We start from the raw sequence: 19,509 nt of genomic DNA on the forward strand, positions 1-19,509 counted from the left end.
ACCATAGGGTTCCTATGCTGGGGGCACTGAGTGGTGACCACAGGGATCTAATGGGAGGGTACAAGGACCTATGGGGAACCAACGTGGAGCCATAGAGACCATGAGGAACTGAGGGACCACAGGGACCGTGTGCTGGGGTCAATGAGAGAGAAGTGCAGACACCCAATGTGAGGCCATGGGGACCGAATGTGGTCTCATGAGGACTATGTGTGGAGGACACTGAGCGAGGACCATAGGAACCCAATGTGAGGCCAAAGGGGGACCGTGCAGACCCAACATGAGACCATGGGGGACCATGCGGACTGTGTGCTGAGGGCACCAAGTGAGGACGGCAGGGACCCAACGTGGAGCCATTGTGTGTGGACACGGCATGTAGCCGTGAGCTCCATGGGGGAGACTGTGCTAAGGACATCTGGGGACACAGAGCGGAGCCCACGGGGACCCGATGTGGGGCTGCAGGGCACCGCTGCCCGCCGCCATAGCCCGGCCCCACTCGGGGCGCGGCGCGGCCGGGACGGGTCGGGGTTCGGGGCCGGGGTCCCCGCGGTGACGTCACCGCCCGGGCGGCGTTGCCGGGCGACGGAGGCGCGGGGCCCTGACGTCAAGGCCCGATGGCCGCCCGCCCGCCCGGCGGCATGGAGGCGGCACGGACGGGGCCAGGCCGCGGGCAGCGCTGAGATGGTGAGGGACGGGGACGGCCGCGGGGACGGGGGAACGCGGGGTCGCCGGGCCGCCTCGATCCAGGGCCTGCGGGCGGCGCAGGGGCCGGGCCTCGCGCACAGGCCGCGCCGCGGGCGGTGGTACCGAGGTGGGACGGCCGCGAGCGCGGGGCCGGGGTCCGCCGTGTGCCCCACGGAGCCCAATGAGCTGCCCCGGGTGGAGGAGGGAGGGGCTGGGGGAGCTGACCCCTCCACATCGGTTGTGGGGCCTCTGCGGGTAACGGCCGCACCCCAAACCCGCACTTCCCAGTCTGCCCATCAACACCCGCATCCTGCAGACCTGCACCTCGGGAACCTGCATCTCTAATTCTGCACCCTCAACTTGCATCCCAAACCTTCACCCCAAACCTGCATCCCAAACCTGCGCCGCTCAGCCCACAACCCTAAACCTGTGCCCCTAAACCTGCACCCTGCAAACCTTCCCCTCCAGAACCTGCATTCCTCATCCTGCACCCCAAGTGCACACCTCCCAATTGCACCCCAAACCTGCACCTCTCGATCTACACCCCTAAACTTGCACCCCCAGAACCCATACCCCACATCTTTACCCACAGCCTGGACCCCATATCTGTACCCATACCTGCACTTGGTCCCCTCGAGCTGCATCCCCAAAACCCAGATCCCTCAAACTGCACCTTGATCTGCACCCTGCAAATCTGTAGCCCCATAACCTGTATCCCAAACTTGCACCTCAAACCTGCATCCCAAAAACCTGTACCCAACAATCTAACCCTCAGCCCAAACCCCCTAATCTGCACCCCGCAAATCTACCTCTTAGAAAGTGACCCCTAAATATGCACCACACTTCAAATCTGCACCCCCGAGCCTTCCTCCTTTCTGCACCCTTAAATTGCACCCCACCAATCTGTTACTTAAACATGCAGTTCTCAATCCTCCCTCCAACCTACACCCCAAAACCTGCACTCCCAAATCTACCCCCAGACTTGCCACCACAAACCTGCAGCCCCAAATCTGTCCTACAAACCTGCTCTCCCCAAATAGACCTATACTCCTCAGCCTGCACCCCAATCTGCTGCCTCCCAACCTGCACCCCAAAATGTGCCCTCTGGACCTACCCCCAAAGCTGCACCATTTAATCTGACCCACAAACCTGCAGCCCCCAAAGTTGTCTCAGTGCAGCCCCTCATTTTATGCCCTGCAAACCTGCACCCAACCCAACCCCCCAAATCCCAATCCCCATCTTTCTCGCCCCCAATCTGCCCCTCCAACTCCTCAAACTGCCCCCAGCCCACCGCAATGAATTCCCCCAAAACATTCTTCCCCAAATTCTCCCTGCTAACCCTCTGCCCCCCATCTGCCTTCCCACAGGACCTCAAGGGCCAGTACTGGACGGACGATGACTCCGATGGGGACAATGAGTCTGAGGAGTTCCTTTATGGGGTACAGGTGAGGCCAATGGGGGAACAGGTGCCACGGTGGGGGTGGAGAGGGGTTGGGGATTCCTTGTCCCCTCTGTTCGGCTGTGGGTACACCAGATGTGATGGTGCTGTTGCAGGGGACCTGTGCCGCCGATCTGTACCGGCACCCACAGCTGGACGCCGACATCGAGGCCGTGAAGGAGATCTACAGCGAAAATGCTGTGTCTGTCAGGTGGGTGTGCCTGTGCCGTAACATCCTGAGGCACCTGGCTGTGACAGTGCCTTGTCACCTGGTGGTGGCAACCCCAGGACCCAGACTCATGCCTGCCACCGTGCCACGTGTCATTGCAGGGAGTATGGGACCATCGACGACGTGGACATCGACCTCCACGTGAATATCAGCTTCCTCGATGTGAGTCCCTGTGGTGCAGGGGGTTCTGGTGGGGTGGCTCTCAGGTCCTCGCATCCAACTTGATGTCTCCGTGGCTGTCTCTTGGCAGGAGGAGGTGGCAACAGCCTGGAAGGTGCTTCGGACAGAGCCCATCGTGCTGCGCCTGCGCTTCTCCCTCTCCCAGTACCTCGATGGCCCCGGTGAGTGGGGATGGGCAGCCAGAGTGTCCCTGCATGGCTGTGAGCGCTGTGCTGACCAACAGCTCTGTGCCCACAGAACCGTCCATCGAGGTCTTCCAGCCATCCAACAAGGAGGGCTTTGGGCTGGGCCTGCAGCTGAAGAAGTAAGAACCAAAAACACTGCGGGGTGACAGGGAGGGAGCAGGTTACTGCATTCATAGAATCATAGAATTGTTTGATTTGGAAGAGATCTTTAAAGGCCATCAGTCCAATGAGTGGGGACACCTACATCTCCATTAGTGGAGATTAGGGGCTCAAAGCCCACATCAGCCTGACCTTGGCTGTCTCCAGGGTTGGGGCACCCACTGCCTCTCAGGGCAAACTTTGTCCCCAGATGAGCCAGGTGCCACATGTCCCCATCACGCTGTGTGCTCTTGCTGGCCCTACAGCTCCAGGACGGGCTGGTCACTGAGTTTTCCCTGGGGTGGAGCAGGAGACGTGCTCAGCCGAAGCACTGCTGGGTGCCAGCATTTTACCTGGGCACCCATGTCACCTTTCTGCCAGGATCCTGGGCATGTTCACATCGCAGCAATGGAAGCATCTCAGCAACGACTTCCTGAAGACCCAGCAGGAGAAGAGGCACAGCTGGTTCAAAACAAGTGGCACCATCAAGAAGTTCCGAGCCGGCCTCAGCATCTTCTCTCCCATCCCCAAGTAAGGTTCCAGCGATGTCCCCACCCTCCCCAGTGCCCCAGTTCCCCCATTTGCTGAGGTGAACAGGAGCTTCCAGAAACCCCAAAAGCAGGAAGGTGAAAATTCAGTGCTGGATGTAGGGGGACAGAAAAGCTGTGAGGGAAATGGCCCTCTGGGGGGGGTGATGGTAAAAAGTGTCTCCTTGATCCCGTGCCCACAGGTCGCCCAGCTTTCCTGTCATCCCAGACTCGGTGCTGAAGGGCAAACTGGGTGCTCCTGAAGTGCGCGTCAACCGCCTGATGAACCGCTCCATCTCCTGCACAGTGAAGAACCCCAAGGGGGAGGTGTTTGGCTACACCCCCAGCACCCAGGCAGGTGTTGCCCCCTTCAACATCCTGGTGGGTGTCAACCCCGGCTCGGGGCTCTCTTTGCTCTCCCTTCCTTTCCCACATGGCATCAGGGGCACATGTCCCCATTGTCCCTCTGGGATGGCATTGGGGCCCCCAGGGCTTTTGTGAGGTCCTGATGCTGTGTGAGGGGTATGGGAAAGGAGTAATGCATCTCGCGCCACTCCGGCTCCATCGCAGGTTGGTGGCCACTGTAAGAATGTCCCCACGCTGGAGTACGGCTTCCTCGTCCAGGTGAGCAGCCCATGGCACTGCCCCTGCTGTCCCTTTATGACTCTCGGGGCTGCCATGGGGCTGATCCTGCACCTTTCCTACAGATCATGAAGTACGCAGAGCAGCGCATCCCAACACTCAACGAGTACTGCGTGGTGTGTGATGAGCAGCACGTTTTCCAGAATGGCTCCATGCTCAAGGTGCAGCACTGCTGGGGGCAGGCGAGTGTGCATGTCACCCTGTGTCGCCATCACTGAGTGCCTGTCCCCTCTGCAGCCGGCTGTGTGCACCCGTGAGCTGTGCGTCTTCTCCTTCTACACCCTGGGCGTGATGTCCGGTGCAGCAGAAGAAGTGGCCACAGGCGCTGAGGTACACGGAGAGTGACACGGGTGGGTGACACAAGGGTGGAATCTCTGGGGTGACCCCATGTCCATCTTGGTGGCCAGGTGGTGGACCTGCTGGTGGCCATGTGCCGCGCCGCGCTGGAATCCCCCCGCAAAAGCATCATCTTTGAGCCTTATCCCTCCGTGGTGGACCCCAATGACCCCAAAACACTTGCCTTCAACCCCAAGGTAAGAAGCGGGGTGGTGTGCCCCAGCACTGGGCACTGACACCCTTCTGACGGCCACCTCACTGCTGCCCCACATGCAGAAGAAGAACTACGAGCGGCTGCAGAAGGCTCTGGACAGCGTGATGTCCATCCGGGAGATGACCCAGGTACATGGAAAGCCCTAGTTCTGCATCCTGGCACCATTTTGGATGTCTACATGGGATTTTGCTGCCTTTCTCCATTATGGGTTGGTTATGTGGTTTTTTTTTTTGTGGTTCTGTGCCTCTGCCAGGGCTCCTATCTGGAGATCAAGAAGCAGATGGACAAGCTGGACCCACTGGCACATCCCCTTCTGCAGTGGTAAGACCAAGGGTGCTAAAGGCATGGGATGGGATGGAGTGAAATGTGGTGGAGTGGAGTGGGATGGGATACAACAGAATCAAAGAATCATTAAGGTTGGAAGAGATCACTGAGATCATCTAGTCCAACCATCAACCCATCCCCACCGTGCACACTGACCATGTCCCTCGGTGCCACATCTCCACAGCTCTTGAACAGCTCCAGGGATGGTGACTCCACCACCTCCCTGGGCAGCCTGTTCCAGTGCCTGACCACTCCTTCTGAGAAGTTTTTCCTAATATCCAACCTGAACCTCCCCTGGCACAACTTAAGGCCATTTCCTCTCATTCTGTTGCTGTTACCTGGGAGCAGAGGCCAACCCCCACTTTGCCACAACCTCCTGTCAGGGAGTTGTAGGGAAGAATAAGGTCTGCCTTGAGCCTCCTCTTGTCCAGGCTGACCCCTCCCAGCTCCCTCAGCTGCTCCCCATAACACCTGTGCTCCAGACCCCTCACAGCTCTGTTGCCCTTCTCTGGACAAGCTGCAGGGCCTCGATGTCTTTCTGCCAGTGGGGCATACAAAACTGAACACAGTAGGGATATGATGGGATGTGATGTGTTGCAATGTGATGTGATATGATGGGATACAGTGGGGTGGGATGGTAAGGAGTAAAAAGTGTCTAGAGACTAGTGGGGCTCAGGTGCGACCACTCTATCTCATCTTCCTTCTCTTCTGCAGGATCATCTCCAGCAACAGATCCCACATTGTCAAGCTGCCTCTCAGCAGGGTAAGTGGCCTGGCCAGAGCTGTGTGGGTGTGAGCTGCACAGTGCAAGGCATGGGGTGTAAGGTACAGGAGGTGGGATGTGCACTATAGGTGTAGCTACAGGCTGCGCACTCATGATGTGAGATGGAGGATGCAGGATGTGGGATAGAGGATGTGGAATATGGGAAGCTGGAGGAGGGATGTACGTGTATGGCATGGGGGTATAAAGACATGGGATGTAGGTTGTGGGGTGGAGGGTGGAGGGCACTGTGGGATGCAGTATTGGGACAGGAAACAGAGGATGCTGCAGGAAGCAATGGGTGAGCGCCTAGAAATCCTGGCCCTCCTGCCATGGCCAAGCATCTGAAAAGTGCTGAGGTGGGTGCAGGGCTGGGGGCTGCCGTGCATGATCTGCGTCCGTCTGTCTGTCCTCTCTCCTCGTCGGCGCTGCCTTTGCTCCACCCTTTCCACTGGTAGCAGCTGAAGTTCATGCACACCTCGCACCAGTTCCTCCTGCTCAGCAGCCCCCCAGCCAAGGAGGCCCGGTTCCGCACCGCCAAGAAGCTCTACGGCAGCACTTTTGCTTTCCAGTGAGCAACTGCAGGGTGGTGGGGGTCTGGTGGGATCCCTGTGGGGTGCTGCAGGGCTGGGTGCCGTGGGACTGATGCCGGCTCTTGCAGTGGCTCTCACATTGAGAACTGGCATTCCATCCTGCGCAACGGGCTGGTCAACGCGTCCTACACCAAGCTGCAGGTACCGCTCGCTGATGCCGGTTCCGGATCGGGGCAGGTGGGGAGGGATGTGGGCAGCCCCAGGGATGCTGTGGCCATGCCTCATGCCCACACTGCCACGGGTGCCGCGTTGCTCACCCCGGTGTTTTCCTGCAAGCTGCATGGAGCAGCCTATGGCAAGGGCATCTATCTGAGCCCCATCTCCAGTATTTCCTTTGGATACTCAGGTAAGAGGCTGCCTGCTCCGCTGGTCCCACCTGTGCTCCCATCCTGCTCCCTGCATGACACAGAGGAGCCGCATGGCATTGGGATGCTCAGGCATCCCAGCCACATCCCATGTCCTTCTCCCACACCATCGTCTCCCCAACAAATCGGGGCGCTCTGATACACCCGCTCAGTCACTGAGGGAAAAAAACAACAATGAATGGGCATTTCCTAGGCTGAAAAAATGACTTTAAGGTGACATGGCAGCTGCTTCTTCCTTGTGCTGACTCCAGAAGGTGCTGCTCCCACTGTGGGGGTTGGTGTTTGCTGGCAGGTTGGCTCTCCTGCTGTGGCCATCCCTGGGGTGTCTGACACGTGTCCTCACCACCATCCCTGTGTCACCTCAGAGTGCTGCTGCCCAGTGGCTGCCATGTCCCCACCCTGGGAGCCCACAGGCCAGGAATAACCACTGTGCCATTGTCCACAGGGATGGGGAAAGGGCAGCACCGGATGCCTTCAAAGGATGAGCTGGTGCAGAGGTACAACCGGATGAACACCATCCCCCAGGTGACACAGCGGGGACACGGGGCTGGGGCTGGGAGTGGGCAGGGGTGACACTGGCTGCTCTCCCTGCAGACCCGCTCCATCCAGTCCCGTTTCCTCCAGAGCCGTAACCTGAACTGCATCGCGCTTTGCGAAGGTGCGGGGCCACGTTGGGTGGTGGGTTGATGGGTTTGGGTTGGGTGTGTTGGTGTGACGTCTGCATCGGGGACAGCCCCCACATGGCGGCCCCTTCCCTCCGCAGTCATCACATCCAAGGACCTGCAGAAGCATGGCAACATCTGGGTCTGCCCCGTCTCGGACCACGTCTGCACCCGCTTCTTCTTTGTGTGAGTGCCAGCACCTGCTCTGTGCTCACATCTGCCCTGTGGGCACCGCTAATGCTTTTCCCTCCAGGTACGAAGATGGCCAGGTGGGAGATGCCAATATCAATACTCAGGACCCCAAAATCCAGAAGGAGATCATGCGTGTGATCGGGACTCAGGTGTACACAAACTGAGCGGCGGGGGCCCTGCTGTGGGGTGCTGAGTAATGGCCCTACATGTGGTTGGCAGCAGGTGGTGACATATGGGGGCACCAGTGGGTGGCCATGGGGCTGCAGCTCCTCCCTGCACAAAGGTGAGCAGCGGGGAGTGGGCTGCCGGGTCCCTTGTCCCCTGCGCTCCATCCCTGACCCTGTGCTGGTGGCTGTCTCTCCTCACGTTTGTGGCGATGGCGTTTTTATTGATGAGAAACTGAAGCAAAAAAAAAAAAGCCAAACTGACAGAACAAGTGAAAGCAAAGAAAACAACAAAAAAAACAGGAAAGCGAGCTGCTGTGGTGGTGTGGAATTCTTTGAGCGCATCATGGGCTGAGTGCTGCGGGGAGGGGGGGCAGGGAGAGGATGCGATGGCAGAGGGACCGGGGACATAAGGATGGGATGGAGCTGGAGCGAGCGATGGGAACATGGGAAGGGATGGGCTGCTGTGGAGAGATGGGATGCGGCCGCTCTGAAGGGATCACTGTGGTCACACCATGTGCTGCAGAGTGAGGATCACATCTGCTGTCTGTTGTGCTTTGGGGACACCGGAGGGACGCCACGGGGACAGGAGCAGAGACACTGAGCAAGGACTGCACCGGGCTGTGCTTTATTGACACAGACACCAACAACGGAGGGGCAGCTGTCAGCGCCTGCATGGCCACATCCCACTGCATGGAAACCCCAAAGCAAGCCCTGGGATGGGGGGCTTGGCAGGGAGGAATGGAGGCGGCTTCACACTGAGATTAACCCAAAGGGAATCAGCCCAACAGTGCAGGCCCTGCCTGCTCCCTCTGCTCGGGGACACATTCCTTTGGGAAACGGCATCCCCTGGATAAAAAACACAACGATAAATCCCCATAGGAGCGGCTGTATGTGCAGGTCGGGTCTTGGTGGGTCGGCAGCATCTCCTCCTCCAAACACAGGGCTGATGTTGTGGCAGCCATCGCTCCACAGAACAAACCAAGGTGACCATTTTGACAAAATAATTTTATTTCGCTTCGCTTTGTTTCTGCCGAAACCTCACATTTTTTATTTAATCGTTTTTGTTTTTTTTTTTTTGGCTGAAAAAAAAACCAAAACCGAACCGAACCGAACGGAACAAAATAAAAGAATTCACAAAAGAGCCAAAGAAGCAAATCGCTTCGCCGTCTCCCGCAGGCGACCGAGGGCTCTTTTGGCCACGTTCACCCCCCAGAATCCCCTCTGCGTCCCCCCCCAGCGCTTGGCCACAAACTGCCCCCCCACACTGAGCCCTTCAGCCGTGCTCCTCCCGGCGCCGCTCGCAGCTCATGCGCCCGAGGTGTTTCTTACAATGTTTTTTGTTTTTTTCTTCCTGTTTTTTTTTTTTTTAAGTTTTTTTTTTTTGTGTGTGTCTGTGTGTGTGTGTGTGTGTTTTAAATTAATTTATTTATATATATATTTAAAAAAGCAATAGTCCTTTGGTCCCTAAACTCTAAGGAATGATATGACTCTGAAACAAGTAATCCTATGTCCCTGTGCCAGTGACAAGCAGGGGGAAGCGCATGTTCCGCTCCCCTGCTCCATGGGATATATATATATATATACTTATTTATATATATCTTCTATAAGTCCAACATCCTCTTATCCTTTTTCTTCCCTCTTTTTCCCAGCCAGACGTGGAAAAAAACAACAACAACAAAACAAACCAAAAGAAACCCCCAAGATTTCCCTTTCCAAACAGGCATCCTCATCCTCCAGGTGAATCGCCCGAGGTCAGTCTCATCCCGCTGGCTTTGGTTTATAATCCATTCGGAGCCTCTTTTCCTCGTTCCTCTTGGGAAATTTGTAGCAGCAAATGAGTGCTTATATAAAAGGTAGCTCACATCCCGGCTGCCCGGGCCTCAGTCCTCTCCCGGCAGCAAATCTCAGCCCCAACGCCGCATCACTCTCCTCCTTCCTGCCTTCCGCCTCGCTCTCTCGTTCCCGTTAAGAAACAAACAAGACCGGTTGGAAAAAAAGTAATCAAAAAAGAAATAGAAAAGCTACGACCAGAACGGCTCCTTTCTTCACTTTTTTGTGGGTTTTTTTGTTTTTTCTTTTTTTCTTTTTTCTTCTTCTTCATCATCAGCTTTTCCTCCTCTCCTTCCTCCTCCTCCTCCTCCGGGATATGTTGCAAAGAAAGAGAGTTACGGGTTTGGATACTGCACTTGGGGAAGGGGGAAGTTGGCAGACACCGCGGGACGCCCGACCTGCGAGACAACAAATGCACTGTGAGCAATGCAGGCAACAGCCGACCCCCAGACCACCTCAGAGTGGTGTTACCAACACAGCCACTCTTCATGCCAAGACAAACAGGCCTGTGATGCTGCCAAGTACCTCTCTGCGGGGCCAGGGTGCCAGGGGTCAGTAGGGTCTGTTGGCATCTTTTGGCCGCTTTAGCTGGACTTTGAGGCGCTTCATGCCGATCTGGAAGCCGTTCATGGCCTGGATGGCCGCCTGTGCACTGGATGGGTTGTCAAAGCTGACAAAACCTGGGGGTGAGGGACGGGGTGACACACGGGGACAGTTTGTCACTGTCAATGCCACACCAAGCTGCTTGACTTCAACACAGTCGTGGCATAACTTCACCACGGGCCCCAAGTTCCCCAAGGGTGCTCACTCAGCCCAGGAATGGCCTCTGGAACATGGGGCTGTAGGGCACCACCCTACAATGCATGGCACTGGATGATGGCACCTTCAGGGACACTGATGTCTGTGGGGACACTGAGGTGAAGGGGCCTGTGGGGACTCTGGGGTGAAAAAATCTAGAGGGATGCTGGGGTGATGGGATTGGTGGGGACACTGCAGTGACAAGGCCTACATGGGGTCTGCAGGGAACCTGAGGTGACTGGGCTCCCAGAGGCACAAGGTCTGAGGGGCCATCAAGGTGAGCAGGTCTGTGCGGACAGCGATGTGACAGTGGGGACACAAAAGGGCACGGGTATGCAGGGAGAGTGGAGTGGTGAGATCTGTGGCCACCAAGCATGAGGACTGTGACAGCAGGAGGGTACATCCTTCCGTCCCCACGTGTTGAGGTCCTTCAGCCCCACGCTGACAGCCACAGCTGCTCTGGGCTTCGCTCACACGGTGACTTACCAAAGCACTTGCTCTGGTTGGTGGCACGATCCACAAAGACTTTGGCAGAGATGACATTGCCAAAAGGCAAGAACATCTGCGTGAGCTCCGCGTCCCCAAACTCCTGGGGCAGGTGATAAATAAACAGGTTACAGCCCTCAGGACCTGCGTGACACACAAAGGACATGGACACAAGTCAGCTGCCAGGGGGGGCCACCAGCAGCACATGGAGTGCAGGGTGCCCCCCTTACCTTCTCGCTGCTGCTGCGGGATGATGGGCGCTTGCTGGGGGAAGGCTTGGCTGATGGGTGCGTAGGCAGTGGGATATGCTGCTGGAACAGAGAACGCGGCACTTAAACCCCAGCACAGGATGGACACAGGATGTCCCCTCACGGACATGTCCTGCTGCCACGCATCCCCAGCACGCTGGGTTTGGTGGCACAGAGGTTCAAGCAGCCATGGGCACTGCTATGGTGGTTGCTTCCCAAAGCCTTGTCTCTCCCAACCGCCTTCTATCAGGAAGCAGAGGGTTGGGTGTGACACAGTGGGATGGTGCCACTGGGGTTCAAAACTCTTTTTGAGGTGTTTGCTCCCATGGTGATGGATATGGGAATGGCTCCCCCAGGGGGGATGCTGGTGGCACCAGGAATGTGCCATTACTGAGGAGGAAAGCAGTACATTCGGTTGGTTTTGATTAATGATCAGGGGTCAAGAACTCGTTTTTCTGGAGAAAATTTGTAAACAATCACCAGTGCTCCTAATTAACTGCCTTCCACCCTGCCTCCAAAATCTGCCAGAGCACCAGCACGAGGGCGATGGGGATGCACTGATTGGGATTAGGGGACAATGCTTTGAATTGGAATTACCCCCATCACTGCCCCACAGCTCCCATACCCCACGCTTGCTGCGTCACAGTAACGTGTGCCCAGTTCATCCTAACCCACAAAGAGCAGAGAGGGGAGAGATGGAAAAGTGCAAAGCCAAGTGTGAGACCTGCATAGTGCTGCATGCCCGCGTAGGCTTGCTGGAGGGGATCTGCCACTGTGGGGCTTTGAGCTAGAAGAGAAAAGGGAGAAGGAAGAGAATAAGCAAAGGGAAAGCTGAGCACAGCTCCCGGAACCTGCCGGGGAACGTGCCTGAGTCCTGTGGGGCGTTACCTGGGTAGGGGTGGATGCCGTTGGTGTAGATGGTCTCAGAGGTGGGCTGCCCGTTGGTCTGCGGCGGCAGCGGGCTGAAGCCATTCACACCAATAGGTGTGGCGATGCTGGGCACGGGCGCTGTGCTGATGCCAGGCGGGGTGCTGGTACCTGCAGGCCACGGGAAGGAGGAAGGCTCAGCGCCATTGCGGCCCCATGGCCACCAAGGGGGAGGCTGGAGGGGGGTATTTGTACCTGAAGAGGGGGTGAGGGGGGTGGCCACCAGCCCACTGACGTTGAAGGCGGCCATTTGCTGCATCTGGGCAGCAGCAATGGCGGCCATGGGGTTCAGGCAGGTCCCCTGCGCCGCTGCCATCAGGGCCGCCTGCTGCTGCATGATCTGACAGGAGACAGCCAAGGAGAGAGGGAAAAGCAAGTGAGGCACAGAGGTAGAAAGGAGCGAGGAGGGTAGATTAGCATGTTCTGTCCCACACCGCCCCATACCGCCTGTGTGTAGGCGCCGTAGGCCCCAAACTGGATGGCCATGGGGTTGAACATGCCCATTTGTCCTGCCATTTGCTGCATGCGCCTCATTGTACGCTCCTTGTCTGTATCTGCAAACTTCACCACCAGGCTGGACGAGGCGCCCTGTGGCACAGCAAGGCAGAGCTGAGTGGGGCCATGACCACATCCCCACATCACCCCATGGCACCCCCAGCAGGGGGACACCCCGCAGCTGCAGAGCCCTGGGGATGCCGCCTGGGCCGGCCGCAGCTCACAGCAATCAATATGGGGTTTAATTACAGCCCTCTTCCCCCCCACTCCCGGCAGCTGCTCCCTGACCGCTGTTTCCTTTCCCCCTCATTAGTGGTGTTGACCTTCGTTGTTAATTAACCACACCTTTCTCCCACAGCCCCACACGCTCACCCCCGGTGTGAGGCAGGGATGAACCCCAGGCAATCCGGGCAGCACACCGGGATTGTGATCCAATTAGACAGATCAAATTAGCCGGTGATTGGATTAGGGGACAGCGAGGCCAGTGCTTACCGGCATGGTCTGGCTGCCGTGCAGGCTGCTGATGGCAGCTTGAGCCTCGGCGTGGCTGCTGTACTTCACAAAGGCACAACCTGCAGGCAGAGGGACGCGGACAGTCACAAGAGGCGTTTGGGCAATGCCTGGCTGCCAGGCCCTGCTCCGTGACCCACCTTTGCTCGCCCCATCGGGCCCACGCAGGATGGTGCATTCCTCGATCTGCCCGAAGGGCTCGAAGAGGCGCCGGACGTCATCCTCGCTCTGCTGCTTCCCCAGCATGCCCACAAAGAGCTTCCTGTCTTCTGGAGGCAAAGCAGAGCAGTCGGCGGGGGGAGCTGGGCAGCGCACATCCCTTCCCTGACCCCAGTGTGCAGATGGCTCATGGAGGGAACAGCAGCACCGCAAGACCCAGCAGAGAGGATGCACAGCACCCTACAATGTGTGTGTATTGGGGGTGAGGCAGCACTGGGGCTGCTCCTGGACACCATGATGCCCATGGGTCTGTGACCAGGAGACAAAAGGAGCCCCAAAACACCAGCAGTGTGACTGTGTGACAGAGCAGAACCGCCTGCAGCCCCTGGCTGTGCCCGGGAGACATTGATATCCAGAAAATGAGGAAGGGAGAGTCAATAATGAGGAGTTGGTGATTATTACCAGCATCTGCCCCGCCGTGCACTAATGGCATTTCACAAAGGAAATAAGGTGCCGTGTCGGAGAGTTGCTGGGGAAATGCAGAGATAACGGCGGGAGGCGACAACAGTGCAGCCATCAGCACATGGAATCAGTGCCGGGAGCGGGGCTATGCACCACTGCTCACACATCAGGTCTCATCGGTGTGATGAGAGGATGCCAGGTCTCAGCCCTCTCCCCGAGCTACACGCTGTGTCTCAGTGCACCCCTCGCTGCTGCCATCCCATCACCCCAGGTGTCCCCTGCCCTTGGGGGGGCTGTACCTACCTCCTCGTCCCTCGCTGTCCGCCGGCTTCACCTGGATGGGGCGGTTCATCTGCAACACACAACAGCAGCGGGCATTCAGCGCGGTGTCACATCATGATGGACCCCATATGTGGGGCAGGGTGAGCTCTGGGGTGGTCAGATGTCCAACGCCACCTGACACGGATGCATGGTGGCTCCCAGGAGCCCATCACCTCGCAGGGCTGTTCGGGTGTGGGTGTGACACACGCCTGCCACGATGCTGTGCCTGTACCCGTGGGTGTGACATGTGCGTGCCCTGGGACGGGGGGTCAGCGCTTCCCCCCGGCCATGTTTCCCCACGCAGCACAGGCCCCCCCCCCCCCCCACTCCTCCCCCTCCTTTTTCCCCTTTTTCTTCGGAAAAAGTGCGACAATTACGGCCATTTCCATGGCAACAAGCGTGCTTCCCCCGCGCTGATGTGCTTGATAGGGTCGTCACGGCAACGGCCGTCACGCGTGATGGGGCACACGCCCGCGGGGCTGGCACGCGTGCAAGGAGCGTGCAAGGAGCGTGCAAGCGGTGTGTGAGCACCGCACCCCAACACGCCGCATGGGGCAGCCCCAGAGCCGGGCGGGGGCAGCGCCAGCCCTGGGTGGCAAAGAGGAGGAGGAGGAGGAAGGCTCAGGAAGAAGAGGAGGGCTGTTTCCACGGCAACCGCCTCGTCTCCAGGGAAACGCAGGGAGGAGATGTCAGTGCAGGCAGGGATGCTCCGGGGAGGGACCGGGCTGGGGGGGAACTCAGCCCCGAGGTGGCATCGAGGAACGCGGGGATCCCACGGCCCCACACGGCTGGGGAGGGCGAGCCCCATCTCTGGGGGGATAAAGGCGCCGTCCCTCGGCCGATCCGCGGCCACGTTCACCATCACAGCGGCCTTTGCCGTTACAGGCCGTGGGCATCAGCCCACCTCCCCCGCTCAGCACCCGCCCCGCTGCTCGGGCGGCTCCAAAATGGGGTCCGGGCAGCGCTGCTCGCACACACAGCCCGTGCACGGCCCCCCCGGCACAGCCCCCTGCACGCTCACACCCACACACCGCCGTGCGTCCACGTGCCGTGCACACGTGTGCACACGTCTGCACACCCCTGGGGCACAGCTGCACCCACACCGCTCGTGTGAACCGGGTGTGAATGTGAGCGACACGCGCTTCCACGCGCTTCCACGCTCCCACGTACAGTTCCACGGCTGCACACCCAGCACCAACAGCCGCTTGCACGCTCCACCAACCCCAGAGGCAAAGCCGTGCCCCGAGCAGCACACAGCGTGCGTGCAGCACCTCCGCGTGCACACCCCCTCGCTCTCCTCTTGCACGCCCCTTGCACACACACACACACACACACACACACACTCAGGCTGGAGCACGGCACAGCCCCCCCGCAGGACAGGACCCTCCCATCCCCGTCCGCACCCGCTGCCCCCCCCCCCCCCCCCCCCCCCCGCGGTGCAGCCGAGCTCCGCACCCCCCGCACCCGCAGGGATGCACCCGGCCGGGCGGGGCCGTGCCGGCAGACAAAGGCGGGGGCCCTACCTCGATGCAGAGCAGCTTGGAGCCCGCGGGCACCCACAGTACGGGCGGCCGCGGCCCCGGGGCTGGCACCTGCGGCAGCTGCATGGCTCGGCTCGGCTCGGCTCGGCCCGGCTCGGCTCGCTTCGGCCCGGCTCCACCCAAGGCGGCCCGGCTCGGCTCGGCTCGGCCCGGCTCGCGCAGCGGCTTGCGCGGGAGGCGGGGCGACAGAGGGGCAGCCGCAGCCCCACCGAGCCGAGCCGAGCCGGGCCGGGCCGGGCCGAGGGGCGGGGCGACATTAAACCACGCCCCCTCCTCCTTTAGGCCACGCCCCGCACCGCGCCAGGGGCGGGCACGGAGCCGGGGGGGTGTGCAAACAGCAGCGCGGGTGTGCAAGAACATGATGGGGGGGCACGAACCAGCACGAGCGTGCGAGCACAACCCGCAGATGTGCAGCCACCGGGAGTCACGTCCACGAACAACAGCGCGAGCAGCAGCGTGTCACGGCACCGACACCACGGAGCGGTTGTGCACGCGTGTGCGAGGACACGGTGCGTGCGCTGAGAAGGGGCGGATGGCAGGAGCGTGTGCCCTGCACGCGGGGCACCGAGCGGACGGCAGCACCAGCACCCCCTGCAGGGCCAACCTCGGGCCGTGGAGCCCAACGGGTGGGGGCCAGGCCTCGGTGTGTGTGGGGGGGGTGGGCACGTCCCTCCCAGCCGTAACAAAAGGCCCCTCCGCTCGCCCAAGGCTGGTATTTATATTTACGGGCCCCGCGATTTCCCCAGCCAAGCGGCGGCCCTATTGATTTTGATTTAGAAGAATAATTAAATATTTATTTTCACTTTGTTAAAGCTCGGGAGGTCAGAGCCCGCAGAAAGCACAGCGGCACGCAGGAGGGAGAAAAATCAATGCTCGGTTTGCGGCCGCTGGAGCAGCTCCTGTCCCTCACACTGGGCCTGCGCTGCACCCCTGGCACCCGTCACCCACCGACCCGGCCTGGGGAGGCGGGTTGGTGACATGGGATGAGCCCGTGTTTAATGAGGCCACGTTTGAACACGCGCTCGGGACCGACAGCGCTGGTGTCAGACCCGTCTTGTGACCATCGTCCCCGGGCGCTCAGCTGAGCAGCCCAAACTCATCACAGCAGTGACACAAATCACAGCTGAACCCTCAAGGCAAAGTGATGCCTGTGATGCTGCCTTGAGCCCGGTGCAGAACCCACAGCACCACGGTGATCTGCCGCCCCCACCCCAAACCTCTCCCCGATCCCCTGCCATCACTTACCCCTGGCAGTGTCTTCTGCTCATGCAGAGCGCTCTGCGCCTTCAGGGCCGAGTCACGGGCGCAATAGGTGAGAAAGGCACAGCCTGCAGAGATGGGGAGACAGCGTTAGTGGCTGAGAGACACCCGCAGCACCCCAAATCCCACTGCTCAGGAGCTACCGCAGCACTGGGCACCCGGCACCGCATCACCTCTCCCTGGGCCACGTGTGCACAATAGAAACCACTGGACTGGGCTCAGCCCCAAAACCGAGTGGTAGATATTAATGCAAGCAAGGCAGGAGCGTGCAGCCCCGAGCACAGCAGCAGGGAGCCCTGCGGAAAGCCACAGCCGACGTTCTCCAGGAAGCACATTTCCAAGCGTCGACGCCACACATCCCGGTGCATCCTCCTCGCTGCGGATGGCGACGGCGCTCCGGTTCCTCCAGCATCACGTCGCGGCACTTCGGGACCAGCATTGTGCCTGGGGTGAGCTCTTCCCACGCTGACTCACGCTGCCGACCCCACAGCTCGTGTTGGGGGATGGCCAGTCCCTGCCCCAGCCCCGTGCTGCCACGTCGCTCCCCATCTGAGGGCTCCCCAGATTTACTGAGATCACGTCCAAAAGCTTGGGAAAGTGATATTAAAACAGCAGCAAAACAGTTTCCCTTCAACAAAGTAAATATTTAATGAATAAAATTGACATTGATGCATTTTTAATATTGGCACAATTAAATCCGCCAGCTGATTAAGTATTAATAACTCTTAATAAGTACAATCAGCGTGCCTCGGAGGAGAGGGAGCACGGCGGCAAAGCAGGGGGCGACGAGGATGGGGTCCTTCACCCCCTCTGGGGCAAATCTGTGCTGGTTGGAGCGAGGACAGAGCCCTGGGCTAAATCTGAGGTGGAGAGGGGAGGTTGACGCTGCGGCTCGCTTCAGCCCAAGCACCGGGTCCTTCCCAGCAGCCTGCGTTTCCAGTGTTTACCATCTGTAATCAAGCTGGCTTCCTCCGCTCCGCTCGCCTTGCCTTTGATTTTCCTCCCTGCGGGCAATGATGGGGACGGTGCCCAGGAGAAGTTGGGAGGGCAGTGATGATGGCAGCGATTGTGCCCGGAGGCTCACCCCGAGCATGGATGGCATTCGAATGACAGCAGCATCCGCAGTCACGTCGTGTTCCTGGGCCTTGGTAACCAAAACTGATGTTGGATGAAGAGCTGAGGGGCAGCACAGTGCAGAGCCCCTGGCTTGGGGCACAAACACGGCTTCAGATGCATTTTAGAGGCCACGGTGCCAAGAACAGTCTGGTGGTCACCCCCCCTCGCCAGCACATCAACATCCACCGGCGCTGTTTCAGCTTCCAAAACATTCCCAAGGAGGCAGGTGCTGCCCATGGCTCAGGGACGTGCTGACGGCTTGCAGAGGAGCACAGGGCACTGTCCAGGTGGCAGTCGGAGCTGCACAGACCCACATTGGTGCTGCAGATCCAGGTATTTCCCCCAGCTGCGGGGGGCTCTGGCCCAGGGTGCTCCCATGGCAGCTCCCAGCATGGTCAGGTGTCCCCGTGCTGGAGGTTCCCCTATTTCAGATGGGTGCCTACATCCACCTCGGCAGTGCTCCACCTCAGGGGTAAATAAACTCAACACAGGGATGTTCCTCCAGCTCACGGCTCCTTCTCATCAGCGGTGCCTTCCCCACAGGGGTGCCTCTATCCCACACCAAGGGTGGTATGCAGGGGCAGCTTCACCTCAGGGGTAACGTCACCTCATGGTGCCTTTGCTTCAGGGCATCTCCACCCGATATTGCCCACCTCAGGGCTATACCCACCCGATATTGCCCACCTCAGGGCTATACCCACCCGATATTGCCCACCTTAGGGCTATACCCACCCGATACTGCCCACCTCGGGGACCCCCGCTGCTGTCGGTGCCCAGCCCGGCCCCCCGCTGCCCGCCGTACCTTTGTGCATGCCGGTGAAGCTGTCCTTGAGCACCGTGAGCTCGTAGATCTTCCCGAACTCCTCGAAGAGCGGCTTGAGGTCCTTCTCCTCCAGGTTACGCGGGATCTGCCCCACGAAGAGCTTGATGGCGTCGTGGTCCTTCATGGCGATGGCGCCGGGCGGGTGGCTCAGCCCGTTCACTCGGCCGCTGTTCGCGGTGCTGAACGCCGCCCCCGCCGGGCCCGCCCCCGCCTCCGCCGCCGCCACGCCGCTGCCCGCCGCGGCCATGGCCGCTCCGCCGCCGCCGCCGCCGCCGCCGCCCCGCCCCGCCGGCCCGGCCCGGCCCGCCCGCCCCGCTCGGCGCCGCTCGGAACCGTTCGGAACCGTTCGGCGCCGCTCGGCTCGGCCCGGCCGCGCTCGGCCCCGCTCGGCTCCGCCGCCGCCGGCCCGCTGACGTCAGCCGGACGGCCCCGGCCGGGCGCGAGGCATTAGCATAAGGAGGCGGCGGCGGCCAATGCCGAGGGGGGGGTCGGCCCCGCCCCCCACCCCCCGCCCCCCGGGGCGGTCCCCAGCCGTCGGTCGGCTCCGGAGTTGAGATGCGGCGCCGCGCGGGGCGGCCGGCGGGGCTCGGAGCATCGTCACGGGGCTGGGAGCATCGTCACGGTGCTCGGAGCATCGTCACGGTGCTGGGGCATCATTCCGGTGCTCGAAGCATCGTCACGGTTGCTGGGAGCATCATCTCGGGTGCTCGCGAGCATCATTCCGGGGCTCGGAGCATCGTCACGGTGCTGGGAGCATCATCCCGGTGCTGGGAGCATCATTCCGGTGCTCGAAGCATCGTCACGGGGCTCGGAGCATCATCCCGGTGCTCGGAGCATCATCCCGGGGCTCGGAGCATCATCCCGGTGCTCGGAAAATCGCTGTGCGCCGCCCGGCCCGGT

The 19,509-nt window shown here is 60.0% G+C and overlaps 2 protein-coding genes across 11 annotated transcripts; one reads left to right on the top strand and one right to left on the bottom strand.

The window, feature by feature from the left end:
• The first annotated feature begins 270 nt into the window (after window positions 1–270).
• On the top strand, window positions 271–7,930 carry PARP6 (poly(ADP-ribose) polymerase family member 6). Of its 9 annotated transcripts, none has more exons than XM_015872363.2 (22): window positions 271–681; window positions 2,049–2,126; window positions 2,236–2,330; window positions 2,450–2,510; window positions 2,599–2,689; window positions 2,766–2,832; window positions 3,233–3,382; window positions 3,582–3,759; window positions 3,949–4,002; window positions 4,086–4,181; window positions 4,258–4,350; window positions 4,428–4,553; window positions 4,633–4,698; window positions 4,824–4,891; window positions 5,609–5,657; window positions 6,113–6,225; window positions 6,316–6,388; window positions 6,524–6,593; window positions 7,058–7,137; window positions 7,207–7,270; window positions 7,376–7,460; window positions 7,528–7,930. In XM_015872363.2, exons 1-22 carry the CDS (start codon window positions 286–288, stop codon window positions 7,628–7,630), a joined length of 2,256 nt encoding a protein of 751 aa, XP_015727849.1. In that variant the 5' UTR covers window positions 271–285; the 3' UTR covers window positions 7,631–7,930. The 9 variants fall into 9 exon arrangements, 7 of the variants coding, with proteins under 7 accessions (XP_015727849.1, XP_015727850.1, XP_015727851.1 ...); XM_015872364.2 differs by having other exon boundaries at window positions 6,116–6,225; XM_015872365.2 differs by having other exon boundaries at window positions 3,582–3,732.
• A 687-nt stretch (window positions 7,931–8,617) lies between these two features.
• CELF6 (CUGBP Elav-like family member 6) lies at window positions 8,618–18,856 on the bottom strand. 2 transcript variants are annotated; one of them, XM_015872383.2, is made up of 13 exons: window positions 18,589–18,856; window positions 16,656–16,738; window positions 13,852–13,900; window positions 13,068–13,196; window positions 12,910–12,989; window positions 12,367–12,510; window positions 12,118–12,262; window positions 11,884–12,033; window positions 11,720–11,782; window positions 10,978–11,058; window positions 10,748–10,891; window positions 9,989–10,143; window positions 8,618–9,861 (listed from the first exon to the last, which is right to left on the bottom strand). In XM_015872383.2, the coding sequence occupies exons 1-12, from the start codon at window positions 18,854–18,856 to the stop codon at window positions 10,016–10,018; spliced, it is 1,464 nt and encodes a 487-aa protein (XP_015727869.1). In that variant the 3' UTR covers window positions 8,618–9,861; window positions 9,989–10,015. The 2 variants fall into 2 exon arrangements, 1 of the variants encoding a protein (XP_015727869.1); XR_004308501.1 differs by lacking the exon at window positions 11,720–11,782 and having other exon boundaries at window positions 9,989–10,891; window positions 10,978–11,055; window positions 18,589–18,855.
• Between the last annotated feature and the right edge of the window lie 653 nt (window positions 18,857–19,509).

This window comes from Coturnix japonica, chromosome 10 (genome assembly GCF_001577835.2).
Source record: "Coturnix japonica isolate 7356 chromosome 10, Coturnix japonica 2.1, whole genome shotgun sequence".
Lineage (NCBI taxonomy): Eukaryota > Metazoa > Chordata > Aves > Galliformes > Phasianidae > Coturnix > Coturnix japonica.

Excerpts from the sequence above, each read along its gene's own strand:
- PARP6 (XM_015872361.2), top strand. The coding sequence starts at position 286 with ATGGGGGACCATGCGGACTGTGTGCTGAGGGCACCAAGTGAGGACGGC. Across the intron at positions 4,351-4,427 it reads AAGTGGCCACAGGCGCTGAG|GTGGTGGACCTGCTGGTGGC; the intron begins GTACACGGAGAG and ends CTTGGTGGCCAG. Across the intron at positions 6,226-6,315 it reads GGCAGCACTTTTGCTTTCCA|TGGCTCTCACATTGAGAACT; the intron begins GTGAGCAACTGC and ends CGGCTCTTGCAG.
- CELF6 (XM_015872383.2), bottom strand. The coding sequence starts at position 18,856 with ATGGCCGCGGCGGGCAGCGGCGTGGCGGCGGCGGAGGCGGGGGCGGGC. Across the intron at positions 11,783-11,883 it reads CGGCATCCACCCCTACCCAG|CTCAAAGCCCCACAGTGGCA; the intron begins GTAACGCCCCAC and ends TTTCTCTTCTAG. Across the intron at positions 11,059-11,719 it reads GGGCATGCAGCACTATGCAG|CAGCATATCCCACTGCCTAC; the intron begins GTCTCACACTTG and ends TCTCTGTTCCAG.